We start from the raw sequence: 13,384 nt of genomic DNA, 5'->3' as shown, positions 1-13,384 counted from the left end.
GAGAGAGAGAGAGAGAGAGAGAGAGAGAGAGAGAGAGAGAGAGAGAGCGACTTCACTTTACTCCACTGTATCTTTACATAGGTAATCGGTGTTTGCTGCTCCGTTAATGCTCTGAATATGATGTAGAAGCCCTTTCAAAAACAATGGCAATCATGTTTTCCAAAATGTCCAACTATATCTTTTAGATGAAATATGTAGCAAACACGTGTAGGGGGTTAGCAGCCCCGAACGTGTTCCTGTCCCTCAGCTTTATGATGAGAACTCCACAACTGAACATTCTCAGCACCTGCTCAGCTTCTGCTTCACACACGTGTTCACCAGCACACAGACACTTTCTGTTTTTCCTTTTGTTTTTTTCACAGGGCGGGAGGTTTCTTCGAATGGTCTTCAATAACCCGAGCAACAAACGACTGATATTGTTTCGCTGCTTTGTTAAGGTGCACCAGAGGAAGCCGGAGCAGGGCTGTATGTAAGAGCACTGGTTGAGTCAGGAAGCGCTACACCTGTTCCCGTCTCCGAGGAGAACACAGCTGCCCCCCAACCCCCGTCTTTCGACACACACCGCAGTTCACAAAACACAGTTCTCTGATCCCCTGTACGCTGGAGGTGTGCTTAAATCTGTAAAAACATCTGCCCGGTAAACACCACAAAGGCATCCGCAGTGGCCTAACTTTGCTTTTAGCTGATGGCTCACCCTCGTTATTATCCTCTGTAATGATACACAGGCGCGCTAACATATCTGCAGAGGAATAGTGCTCGGTTTTAATCGCCGACACACCGCACTCGGTTCCGGTATCCACTTCAGGAAGCTCTGGGAGAGCAGAGACGGAAACGGGGAAAGGAAGCTTCCCGCGCATCCTAAACTCCGTCCTCGGGTTACAGCTTGCTAATTAGTGCTCGTTAGGCTAGCTAGCCAGGCCCGCGTGACGTGGAGGGGAAAAAACGTACTCGGCTCCCACGTGCAGACTCCCATTTGCTGGGATATTAAGCACAGTCTGAAGGCCAAGCCTCTCCAGAGAGCAGAGCGCGCTGTGTGTGTGTGTGTAGTAACATGTGTGCACGCGGCCCTTGCTGCGTGATATCTATCCGCCGCAATACATCAGGACAAGATTCATCACCTAATTATCAGTCACAGTCTCAACAAGTACCTTACCTAACATTATGAAAAGGGGCTTGCCATTCAGTTCTTACAAAGAGCGTGATGCTCGTACCTGTGGCCTTTGATGCTAATTCGTTTTCTCATCCTATTGTGAACAACAGCATTCAGGATGGGGTTTTTTCTCCCCCGGCGCCGCATGCCTCATTCCAGGCTGGCGAACATGTCATGATGAAGGGCCCGGACTGTAAGATCCATTTCAGCTATAATGACAGGCACATTATTGGATTATCACATTACAGGGGTTAGGGTTTCATACGCGCTGCCCGCATCGATAGAAAAACATGTACGTCTGGAAATAACGGGGTGATCGATGATACCTTTTTTTCCGCAGGCGAGACTCTAATCGATGCGCGTGTTTGTCCCCTCCGCAGTGAAGGAGGATTGCGCGTCGGACGCCGAGGATGACGGGAGCACGGACGCCCTGGTGGAGGAGATGCTGCAGCAAGGGGACACGGCCGTCATCTACCCAGAGGCCCCGGAGGACGAGCCTCAGCGCCAGGGCACCCCCGACGCCGGCGTCCATGACGAGAACGGTACGGGACATCCCCGCACAGCATTCATGTAAAAAAGAAAAAACTATAATAACACTCTTAGCAAAATCATTTTGGTGTACATTTCCTTTGATTACTTTAAATGTCATTCATATCCCTGTTAGTAGTGCACACAAGCCAGGTGTATTGTCCTTAAATCACACAAGCTGAAACACACACTATCCACCCGAGAGCTCACAGTCACCGAGCTCTCACACTATTACTGCACCTACCCAGTAATTACTCCCCCCCCCCCGGCTCTACCTTCTCCCCCGTCTCACCTTTAGGTGTTAACTCCCCCCCATTAACGCCACTCTCCGACATCATTACAACACGGCGTTATTTGTTAAGTGCGGCACACTGGGGCCCTTTATTGCTCCCGGGCTTTTTTGCCTTTTACCTGCTGCCACCAAGGAGGGATGGGGGGGGGCGAGGGCCCCTGGAGGGAGAGGGGAGGAAGAGAAACTGTAACACCTGAGCAAATTTGTCACGTCCGCGCGAGCTCTTGGCTCACAGCTACCTGGGCGATAATGTGTGTGCATTCCCGTCCCGAGGCCCTCACCAATACATCACCTGTTAACGAATTAATGCTTCACCTGTGTGGGAGCCAGGCAACCGAGACCCTCTGTCAGCCCAGCTCGGATCTCTGCAGGCGGCTGCTGTTTACCCAGCTCATGTTTCCTTACATGCGTGGGTGTTTTCTGAACGGCTCCGAGCGCACAATGGGCAATCAAATGACGGAATTTCAGGCGTGCGAAAACTGTAATTGCTGGGCAAGAAGCAGAAAAGCAAAAAAAAAAAAAAAAAATGATTCCGGTCCCGCATCGGCAGCCGAGCACACTATTTCCACAAGGACAGGAAGGCGGTTACTATGGATCACTAATCAGCGTTTATCCATTTGGTTACCTGCTGTTTACCTGTGGGGGAGGGTCTCTCAGTGATTGGAGAACTAGCAGAGGAGTGTTACTGTGGCAGGCCTTGTGTAACATCAAAGAGCCCTACTTATTGATCGAGTGTGTTTTAACCCCCCTCTTCCCTCCCCTCCCCGTCACTCTCACATATGTCCTAACAACACTCTCCTCCCGTGTGTTTTTTTTCCCACCCAGGAACTCCCGATTCGTTCTCTCAGCTGCTCACCTGCCCGTACTGCGCACGAGGCTACAAGCGTTACAGCTCCCTGAAGGAGCACATCAAGTACCGCCACGAGAAGACGGAAGAGAGCTTCAACTGCCCCGAGTGCAGCTACAGCTTCGCGTACCGCGCTCAACTGGAGCGGCACATGACGGTCCACAAGGGTGGACGGGATCAGGTAAAAAAAAAAACAACTGACTGACAAACTGGTGAGGGCTGGATACTGATAAAACCCCCTCACTGGTTAAACTGAAAAATCTCCCTTTCTGGTATATTTCTGGTCTTTTGATTTAATTTACAGTAGTTTTTCTTCTCTTAGTGTTGTAAGGTATAAGTGGAAATGCATTTTTAATTTTTTCAATCTAGATACTAATCCTACTCTGGTGCAACATTTTGCAGGACTGTCTGAAAGCAGGTAGTGAGAAAGTAGTCAAATACTTAGATATACTGTATACTTACTAATACTTGCCTATATTTGTATACTTTGTATTCTGTGCTTCAGTTTGATATTCTGATATTTATATGCATCATGTTACACAAATAGTCAGTGAGGCTGGATTGGTTCGCTGGTTGGCCAGAAGGTTTCAGTGGCGTGCGGTAGTGATTACGCACCGACAAAGTGATCCTAAATTATGCAAACCTACATGGAAGCGTTGTCTCCAGCAGCTCGCTTCCAGACACGACAAACAAACATGAACTTTTGCCCCTCGATTGATTAATGACACCGCGACGTGAATTAGCAGCAGTTCAAAGGTTGTGTTTTCATGGTGCATCTCGCTGAACGTCCCCCTCTCACCCCTGGTCTGACAGAGACACGTCACACAGTCGGGAGGCAATCGTAAATTCAAGTGCACTGAATGTGGCAAAGCATTTAAATACAAGCACCATCTGAAGGAGCACCTACGCATCCACAGCGGTGAGTGGACAACCCCTGTCACCATGGCAGCATTCCGCCCGTGTGTGTGTGTGTGTGTGTGTGTGTGTGTGTGTGGGTATTGGTGTGTGCATGCACGTGATACTGTACACGTCTTTGCCATTAATCTCTGTTGGCCACAGATGCTTCCATTATACCAATATTTATGTTTTATTTATGTTTTTGCCAATTCCCTGTATTTAGATGTCCTTCATTGTGTTTCAGTCCTCGTGTGCTCTTCCTTAATGTGCCATAATTGTGTTTCTTTTGGCATTATGGGACAGCAATTAGAGAGGGGCATTTCCCAACGGTGCCATTACATCAGCGTTTAAGCATCATTGAAATGCATTAGAGCTTTTTCCTACCGCACTGCTCATAGCCTAGCTCGCTCATTTAGCTTCATTCACTAATGGAAATCTGTTTCCCCCCCTCCCTTCCTTTCTCTCTGCTGTACACACATGGTTTTATTCAGGAGAGAAACCCTACGAGTGCTCCAACTGCAAGAAGCGCTTTTCCCACTCGGGCTCATACAGCTCCCACATCAGCAGTAAGAAGTGCATCAGCGTCATCTCAGTCAACGGCAGACCGCGCTCGGGGAACGCCAAAACCCAGACCCAGGGTCCGTCGCCGGCGCTGCCCACGTCACCCTCGGCCCTCCGCACCCAGATCAGGGAGAAGCTGGAGCACAGCAAGCCCCTGCAGGAGCAGCTGCCACTCAATCAGATCAAGACCGAGCCAGTGGACTACGAGTACAAGCCGACGTTGATAACACCCTCAGCCATGGCCGCTATGAACGGTGGGGTTTTCAATGGAGGTGCTGCAGCTTCTCTGCAGGGCACAGTGCAGGCCGTGGTCCTGCCCACTGTGGGGCTGGTGTCTCCCATCAGCATCAACCTGGCAGACCTGCAGAATGCTCTCAAAGTGGCCGTGGACGGTAACGTCATTCGTCAGGTGCTGGAAAGCAATGCCAAAGGCCAGGGGAACTCTGGGTTAACCACTGGAATGCTCCATCCCGCACAGCAGCAACTCATCTCAGCCATCAGTCTGCCCCTTGTGGGCCAGGATGGAAATGCAAAAATCATTATAAACTACAGTTTGGACCCCAGCCAGGGCCAGCTCATTGCCCATAACCTGAAGAAAGAGCCTGAGCCCACCTCACCAGGCCAGACCACCACTGACACCTTTAAGTCCCAGAAACTCCCCGAGGATCTAACCATCAGGGGAGCCAGGCCCAATGAAACTAAAGAAAAAGAGGAAAAGACCACTAAAACTTGTCTCCTGTGTGATAACTGTCCCGGTGGGCTGGAAGCACTCCATGCCCTCAAGCACTGCAAGAAGGACAGCCTCAGGCTGAATGGAGCGGGCCTGGATAAGTCTGAGTCTGCTGTCGCTGCCTTGCTGTCAGAGGGAGGTCTCTGTAACCAGCCCAAGAACCTCTTGTCCCTGCTCAAGGCCTACTTTGCTTTAAATGCAGAGCCCACTAAGGACGAGCTGGCGAAGATCTCTGACTCAGTCAGCCTGCCAACCCATGTGGTTAAGAGGTGGTTTGACAAAATGCAGGAGGGTCAGATATCACTGGGTGCCCCAACACCTCCCTCGGAGGAGGAGGACACCTGTGAAGCTAGCAGCGTGGTGTCTCTGGTCCCAGGGAAGGACACGGCCAATATGAGCCCTTCCGGGACCCAGGGCAGCCCGACACAAGCCACCCCAGCGGAGGTCAACGGCACTCACAGCACGCCGGCCTCTCCCTCACCACTAAACCTGACAGCTGGCGGTCCCATCCCAGCCCCGCCTCCCCAGAGCACTGAGGGACCCCTAGACCTGTCGCTGCCAAAGCCCACCAGAGAGGAAGCGGAGAGAGTGGTGGCTAAAGCCCGCGTTTACCCCTCCCCTTCCTCCGGCTCTACCAATGTGGATGAACCCCTAAACTTAACTTGCACAAAGAAAGAGGCATCGCCACTCTCAGCCATGGGCGTCAGCCCCATCGCACTGTACGCCAGCCAGCTAGGTGCCAAACCCCTCGACATTGTGACCACAATGCAATGCCTACGGGCACTCGCCACTAACAGCAAACATACTATCCTGATCCCCCAGCTGGCTTACACCTATACCACTACAGCAAGCAGCCCTGCTGGGACCGAGATGCAGGAAACCATCCACCTCAACGGAGTGAAGGTGTGCAATCATTTCTTCCCCCAGATTAGCAACAGTTGAGCGTCCCTGTCTTTGTTAAATGCATAGTTTTGACATTTTGGAAAATATGCTGATTTGCTTCCTTGCTGTGAGTTATATGAGAAGGTACTACTCTCATATTTGTATGTTAAACATCAAGCTACAGACAGCAGACAGTCAGTTTACATGTAGCTTAGCATAAAGACTGAAAACGGGGAAACAGCAAGCCGGGCTTTGGCCAAAGTTCAACCAACCGGCACCTCTAAAGCTCACTAATGTCATAATTAACGTGTTTGTTCGATGCATAGAAAAAGAGCAGTAGAAAAGAAAACGTTTCATTATAGTTTTATGGATAGATGCCTAATGGATTAATTTGAGATTACTTGGCAATCAGTGGATATTCTAAACAAAGTATAGCTCTTTAATTAGTGAGATTTAGAGCTGCTGGTAGACAGATTTTATTACCTTTGGACAAAGCCAGGCTAGCTGTCTTGTGCTAAGCTAAGTGGCTGGCTGTAGCTTTATATTTACTGTACAGACAGGAGAGTGGTATCAATCTTCTCATCTGACTCTTGCCAAGAAAGCTTAACAAGCAAACCAAAACATTACTTTAATTACTTGTCTCTACTCTTCAGTTACCGTATACAAGGGAGGATGTTATTTCTAAATGCTCACAGCTTTATTTGCCTCGTCAGCATTTCAGAGGTCTTGTTACCCTAGTTTCATTGGCACAGGTCTGACAGTACAGTTGCCCTTTACACTACGATGCTGCTGGAGTTTGGTCGCCTACAGCAAACAGGTTTGACTCAACCGGTTGATAGCAGATAGTGTTTGAAAGAACTCGGTGACTAATCCGTTAGCCATTTTGAGAAGCAAGTGGTTTGGAATCAAGTTGTCTTTTCTCTCTCTAGGAGCGATCAGTCAAACCCCTCAGTCCAGATCATTACTTCTTATTGTTCAAAATCCACCAGGACATGATAGATAGCGTGAAACCATCCAAAATGTGATCAATAAGTCATATATAGAAACGTCAGAATTCAGGCCTTTGTTAAAAAATGATAGCCCTTAATAGTTCTTCATTGTGCAGACGCCTAATGATGGATGTAGATCTCTCCGGGTGTGTGAGTGATCTTCCCGGGCTGTCACCCAGAGGACACGAGGCTGCACTTTACTGCAGAGCCCCTATTGATCTGCTGGAATCTGTTTAAACGGCACACCTCCGCCTGCCTCATTGATTTATTGTTGTTGTATTATACTTTGGTGTTAAGTGGATTGGCATAGACCTGCCTTGTAAAACGAAAGAGCTCTGTGTATATATCATCTCCTTAATATTGCCCCACATCCTGTTCTGCTGCATCAGTAGATGAGTTTTACCAGCCCGGGGACAGCAGGAAACTGGAGGTGTGCTCGTAAGGGAACAGGGCCGAGGAAAAGATGGCTCACCCATAACACAAGTTGTTCATTAGTATTGGTACATTTCTGAGTCATTCATCGTCCAAACATTTTGAATACATCTGTGATTTCTCACATTCCCCAGGAGGAGAAGCAGGACACGGGCTCAGAGGGCGTGTCCACCGTGGAGGAGCACAACGACTCCGACTCGGGCCCCGCGCGGAAGAAGATGAAGAAGACGGACGGCGGCATGTACGGCTGCGACCTGTGCGACAAGATCTTCCAGAAGAGCAGCTCGCTGCTGAGACACAAATACGAACACACAGGTAAATACGACCTCTCATGTGTGTCCCAGGCCCACACTCAAACACAAGCCAAACAAATCACAGAGAAATCTGAACCGGAACTTGTCTCACCAGCACTTGCTGTTCTTGGGAAAGATGAGTCAGAGTGCGAGTGAAAGGGGGATTTTGAGCTGCAGCGTAAAGAAGGGTGGACACCTCCATTCCAGCAGGTATTACTCAACACGCGCAGAAGAGGTCTGGGAATTTCTTTCCGCCAACTCCCCACCTCTGCACTGCCAGCTTCTCATGTGAAGCCCCGAGTGTTGCAAGAGGCGAGCTCTGGTAGTGATTTGCATTGCTCTAAGATGATGATTCCGTGGCCAAGTGCGGGTCAACGCTCTCAGAGGCGTTTATATATTTTTTTTCTTACTCCGATACCTGGCTTGCAACTGTAGTTTTCAGCTCCAAATGACCTCATCCCTAGGTGAGAAGCAGGTCCCTGCCTGGATAACGTTTCCTCGAAGGTTTGCGAGCACAATTGTTGTGATTTTGCTGTATTGTTGTGAAATGTCCCCCTTGGATACACTGATGATAGTTGCTGTTTCGGGCCTGTCAGCCTTCCATGCAACAATGTTGGGGGGGGGGGGGGGGGGAGTGTTTATTCCTCCCATGCCTGTGCCTTTTTAATTCAAGTGTTTTCACTCCTAAATGTTGAAGCACATTTTATTGTCTCTGTCCTCCGCAGGGAAGCGACCTCACGAGTGCGGCATCTGCAGCAAGGCCTTCAAACACAAGCACCACTTGATCGAACACATGCGTCTCCACTCGGGGGAGAAGCCGTACCAGTGCGACAAGTGCGGCAAGCGCTTCTCACACTCGGGCTCCTACTCCCAGCACATGAACCACCGCTACTCCTACTGCAAGAAGGAGACGCAGGGCCAAGGCGGAGGCCGGGAGAGCCCCGAGGAGGACGCCGAGGCCCGGGCCGAGATGGAGGCACTGAGCCGGCTGGAGCGGCTCCTGGCGCCCTCCCAGCTGGACCTGGACGAGCGAGGGAGCAGCGCAAGGGAGGACGAGGAGAGTGAGGAGGAGGAGGAGGAGGAGGAGGAGGAGGGCGCGGTGGACATGGATGACATCCAGGTGGTGCAGATAGGAGACGAAGGAGGGGATGAGGAGGAGGAGGAAGAGAGGAATGAGGAGGAGACGGAAATAGTATTGGAGGAGGGAGGAGGAGGGGAGGAGAGGAATGAGGAGGAGACGGAGAGAGAATTGGTGGAAGCAGGAGGAGAGGAGCAGAGGAATGAGGAGGAGAGGGAGAGCGAATTGGTGGAAGCAGGAGGAGAGGAGAGGAATGAGGAGGAGATGGAGAGAGGATTGGTGGAGGACGGAGAAGAGGAGGAGAAGACAGTGATGGAGGCTAAAGAACAAGACGAGGAGGCTGACTCAAGGCGGGAGGAGGTGCTCGAGAGCATTCAGGAAGAGGAGGATGCCAAGGAGGAGGAAGAGAAGGCGATGGATGCAGAGGAAGGGGTGACGGAAGAGGGGAAAGCAGAGGTGGAGGTCACAGAGGGGAGTGGAGGCGAAACAGACACTGTTTCTGGAGAGCAGAACCAGACGCTGCAGGAGAAAGGAGACACTGACTGAAAGAGGAATCCGACTCCTCCACGAGACACAATCAGATTCCTCCTCCCCCCCCCCCCCCCGTGCGGAGGAAGAACGCAGGAGATGATGTCCGGTCACTCTGACAGTCCGTTTCAGTTCACTACTGTGTAGAAATCCAGGTGTGCCTGAAAAAAAATACTAGTGACTTTTCCGCAGGAGAGCGGTTTGTTGCTGTCCGAAAAAATCAATTTGTAAAGAAAAAGATGAAGACGAACTCAAATTTTAACAAACGAAGGAAATGCATTATACAGACTTTGGAAGCTAGAGCCGACACGTTTTAGATAATGTTTTATTACTAAAACACCTTGGGTCATTTCTTTTTATCAGTGTTACTAATTTTATCACTCATATTTTAACCTTTAAAAGCTGTACAGTTGGGAGATATTTCTATACCTTTTTATTGCCAATGAACAAAAAAAAAAAGTCAGTATTTTATTAAGTTGGACGTAAAATAAGACAAATCCTGTGCACTACAAGTGGCTTGGTTTACCTATGGATCGAGCAGTTGAGTTGTGTTGTCCACCCTTCAGTATTACCGCACTAGATATAGCACGCCATCACGCCAGCAGATGTTAGCATTACATTTCTTTTTTGATATTCTTTTGATTGAGCCTTAATTGAGCCTTAAGAAGAATAACAAGGGAGAGCGGATGGGTCTATTCAGTCATTTACTTCCTTTTAGACTCATTGTTGTCAAAGTTTCTTTTACAGATCAGTGTTTTATAGTTAACAGTTTGACATTTTGGGAAATAAAACTGGTTCTTTTCTTTGTGAGAGTTAGATGAAAAGAACCCACATATGTGTCCGATAATTATACAGCTACAGCCAGCAGCTGCTGAACTTAGCTTAGCTTAGCTGAACTTAGTTTATCCTGGCTTAGCTAAGTTTAGCTTTGTATGAGGACCAGAACAGAGGGGAAAAGGCTAGATAAAGCTAAAGCTAACACTACTAAAGCTGCCCAGCTACTGTTCCACACTCCAGTCCAGTAGGTGGCAGTGATGCATGCTGGACTATTTCTGACTTTTGCCCCCAGTGTGTAGTAGTTATGCTAAATGAGGCTGATCATGTCCTGGCTTCAGCTGCATATTTACAGACAGATAAGTGTGTAGTATTATTCTCATCCAGAAAGTATTTTCTTAAAATGTGGAACTACTGCTTTAAGTGTTCAGAGCGAGCAGAAAGGTGATCAAGAGACCTGTCTGGCCCTCCCTACGCCTACCCCCTACTTCGAGCCATATGCAAAAAACAAACAGAATCAAACTAAACAAGAGAAACATGCATATCAAAAGTGCCATTGAATATTGCTATTGAATCTTAGCAGCTATGATCGGGTATTGCCGGGTCCCAGATCGACCAATAAACCGGAATACTGTTGACTTTGGCTCGCCACCACACCTGAGCGCGTAGAGCTAGTTCTACCGCGTATTCATGTACCCTAGATTTTAGAGAAGTTGCTTTTTAGTTCTAATCTGAGCAGCTAAAAGAGTTATGATGCACATGCGTTCAAATGGATGATGAAGTATGAGTTGTAATTGCTAACTGTGTCCTGCCTTTTCAAAGCTCATTCAGTGCACTTGTTTAACACACCATGAAACGCTCAGATGTCTCTTCAGGTAACAAAATGTAGGCAAACATGAATCCCAGGAGTGTCACTCAATGATGTTTTTACCTGTCAGTATTATTTTTTTGTCTCTTATGTTGTTTCATGTTCTGGTTCCTTGTGTGTACTGTATGTTTTCCACTATGGCAGTATTATCCCCACCCCCAAGGAGATGGGTATGTCTGTTTAGTCATAGAGAACTTTTATATTTATGTGTCTTATTTTTTATATTTCTTTATGGTTATTTATTACACGATGTAGTGTACAAGACTGTAGTTTGTATTAATACGATAATATATTTTAGTATGGAAAACAAAGGCAAATAACTACGAGCCTGGAAATATGAGACTCCAGCGTACTGAAGTATGTTTTTCGATCAAATAAAATGTTTTGCGAGAAAACGACTCAAACCCTGAAAGCCTGAAAATTGGAACCTGTGACCTCTGTGCATCCATTCTCATGTTAGTTTTCTTTCCCCTCTCTAATATGAAGCTACTGAACTTTTGAAAACTAATCGTATGTCTAATAGCATGAGTGTGTGCTGTTTTATTGAAGGATTACCCGTAACCACACAAACTGTCCTTTTTGCCAAGCCAAAATAATATTGACATTTGTTCTTGTGTTTTTATTTGTGCCAATTTGTTACTTTGTCAGTGTCAAGACCACGCCCACTTTTATATACCCCTCCCCCTTTTAACACCCTCATCTTTTTATAGTGATTTTTCTTTTTCCTTTTTTTCTGTTCATTTTTTTATGACTCCCCATCTCACAATAAAATACATCAATTACAAGCTGCTGGGTTTGTGATGATATTGTTGAGTTTTTAGAATCACGATATTAGATTGTTACTTGTACTGCAATAATTAAGTTAGGATTAAAGGACGACATTGAAAAACATTGTATAAAATAAAGAGGGGGAATAGATTCAGAACATTATTTAGAATTATAATAATTGAAACTTTTGAGGGTCCTGGAGACTCTTTGGCTTCTTTACAAGTTCAAAAAAACACTTAACTTTGTTTTTGTTCTGTTTTGCTTCAAAGACTTTTTGAAGAACTAAAGGAACATTTAACAACAAATATATATATTTTAATTATTAATGACATATTACTATAATATGATTATTGTCAAGATAATACAGTTATTGATAATAATAATATAGTGTGACTATAATATTATTTTTGTTATTATTTATATTTGTTCATGCAAAACACCCAACATATAAAACATGAGATACTTCCTAATATGGTGTGATAATGCTTTATGCTTATTTATGCTTAATTGTCTCCAAATGACCAATAACAAAGTAAAGCCAATGTCATTGGAGCAAAAGGGTTAAAGAAATACTTTCACATTATTGTGCTAAACATGAAGGTTAGCTTAGCATAAAGACTGGAAACGGGGAAAACAGCAAGCTGGGCTCTGTCTGAAGGTTACTAGCACCTCTAAAGCTGACTAATTATTGGTTACTGAGACTCCAGGAAGTGACTGCATCCGACCAAAACAACCTCAGCTTTTAAAGGTATTTATACTTTTTTTGGACAGAGCTAGCGACAGGCTGTTTCCAGCAGCTAGCGGTTGAGCTAACCTTTTCTTACTTCCTTTAGCCCTTTTCCTCTAGCTTCTTCTTTAGCATACAAACTTTGTACGAGTGGTATCGGTCCTCTCATCTAAAGCTAAAGAAAGCAGATAATCGTACGTCCCAACAAATATCAAGCTACTCTTTTGAACTACGTTAATAATCGAGGACCTGCGCATAAGCCTCAGCGACAGATCAGTCACAACACTCCTCTCAGCCCAGCCCAAGGTCAACCCTATTGATCAGGATTAGGTTTCCAGGAGGGTTGAACCCCCCCCCCCCCAGCCCACTCCACCAGCATTAATTAGTAATGGAGTGGACAAAAAATCCATAGTCTGTTGAAAATGATACAATAGCTGGTGAACATATTTCACCAGCTATTGGGGGGGGGGGGGTTCAGGAAAGTACTAAAGTCTTTAAAAGGAAAAGCAGGTGTGAGGGGACAGGATTCAGACTGGATGGAGTGGGAGCAGCGTGTCGGCCTAACTACCTGAGCTCACAGGAGACTGTGTGACAGCGGTGGTTTGACCGCCATCATGTTGAATGGGTCCCCGGAGACACTTGAAAAAAAAAAGGGGGGGGGTGTTGCCGGTGGAATAATGCTTTATAGGACAGCTCATGCCATAACACCACTGTGTCAAACTGTCCCGACGGCCTCGCGTAATTGTGCCTATTAGGAACGTCCCCAACGGTGGCCGCGAAGGCGCCGCTCTGAGACTCCGAAAAAGGTCAAAGAGTGTGTGGCCCGTGACGCGGGGGCCGTTTTACAGGCCATCAGTCCAAGCCGCGACTTAAAAGCCAAGATATTGCCACATGTTCTGCTGGGCTCAGCATTTCAAAGGAAAATTGAAAAGCTATAACTGCTAAGAGGATATGGAGTGCTCTTGCCAATAATGGTGCAAAAGCCTGATGAAGTATCATGGCTGCCGGGGCTCTGACACCGAGCCAAACCCAGGGGGGGC

The 13,384-nt window shown here is 47.2% G+C and overlaps 1 protein-coding gene across 1 annotated transcript in view; it reads left to right on the top strand.

The window, feature by feature from the left end:
* The window catches only part of zeb1b (zinc finger E-box binding homeobox 1b), a 47,561-nt gene extending 36,315 nt beyond the window's left edge, over nt 1-11,246 (top strand). Inside the window, exons 3-9 of the mRNA XM_031876755.1 lie at nt 1,531-1,692; nt 2,796-2,998; nt 3,631-3,736; nt 4,206-5,908; nt 7,443-7,623; nt 8,327-8,793; nt 8,929-11,246. Coding sequence (XP_031732615.1) covers nt 1,531-1,692; nt 2,796-2,998; nt 3,631-3,736; nt 4,206-5,908; nt 7,443-7,623; nt 8,327-8,793; nt 8,929-9,225 — 3,119 coding nt within the window. The 3' untranslated portion in view covers nt 9,226-11,246. The remainder of the gene's footprint in view (nt 1-1,530; nt 1,693-2,795; nt 2,999-3,630; nt 3,737-4,205; nt 5,909-7,442; nt 7,624-8,326; nt 8,794-8,928) is intronic.
* Nucleotides 11,247-13,384: the final 2,138 nt, after the last annotated feature.

Source organism: Anarrhichthys ocellatus, unplaced genomic scaffold (assembly GCF_004355925.1).
Source record: "Anarrhichthys ocellatus isolate YVR2014 unplaced genomic scaffold, GSC_Weel_1.0 scaffold115, whole genome shotgun sequence".
Taxonomy (NCBI): Eukaryota; Metazoa; Chordata; class Actinopteri; order Perciformes; family Anarhichadidae; genus Anarrhichthys; species Anarrhichthys ocellatus.
The sequence above is the reverse complement of the archived record's forward strand: the minus strand, read 5'-3'. Positions and strand labels throughout refer to the sequence as shown.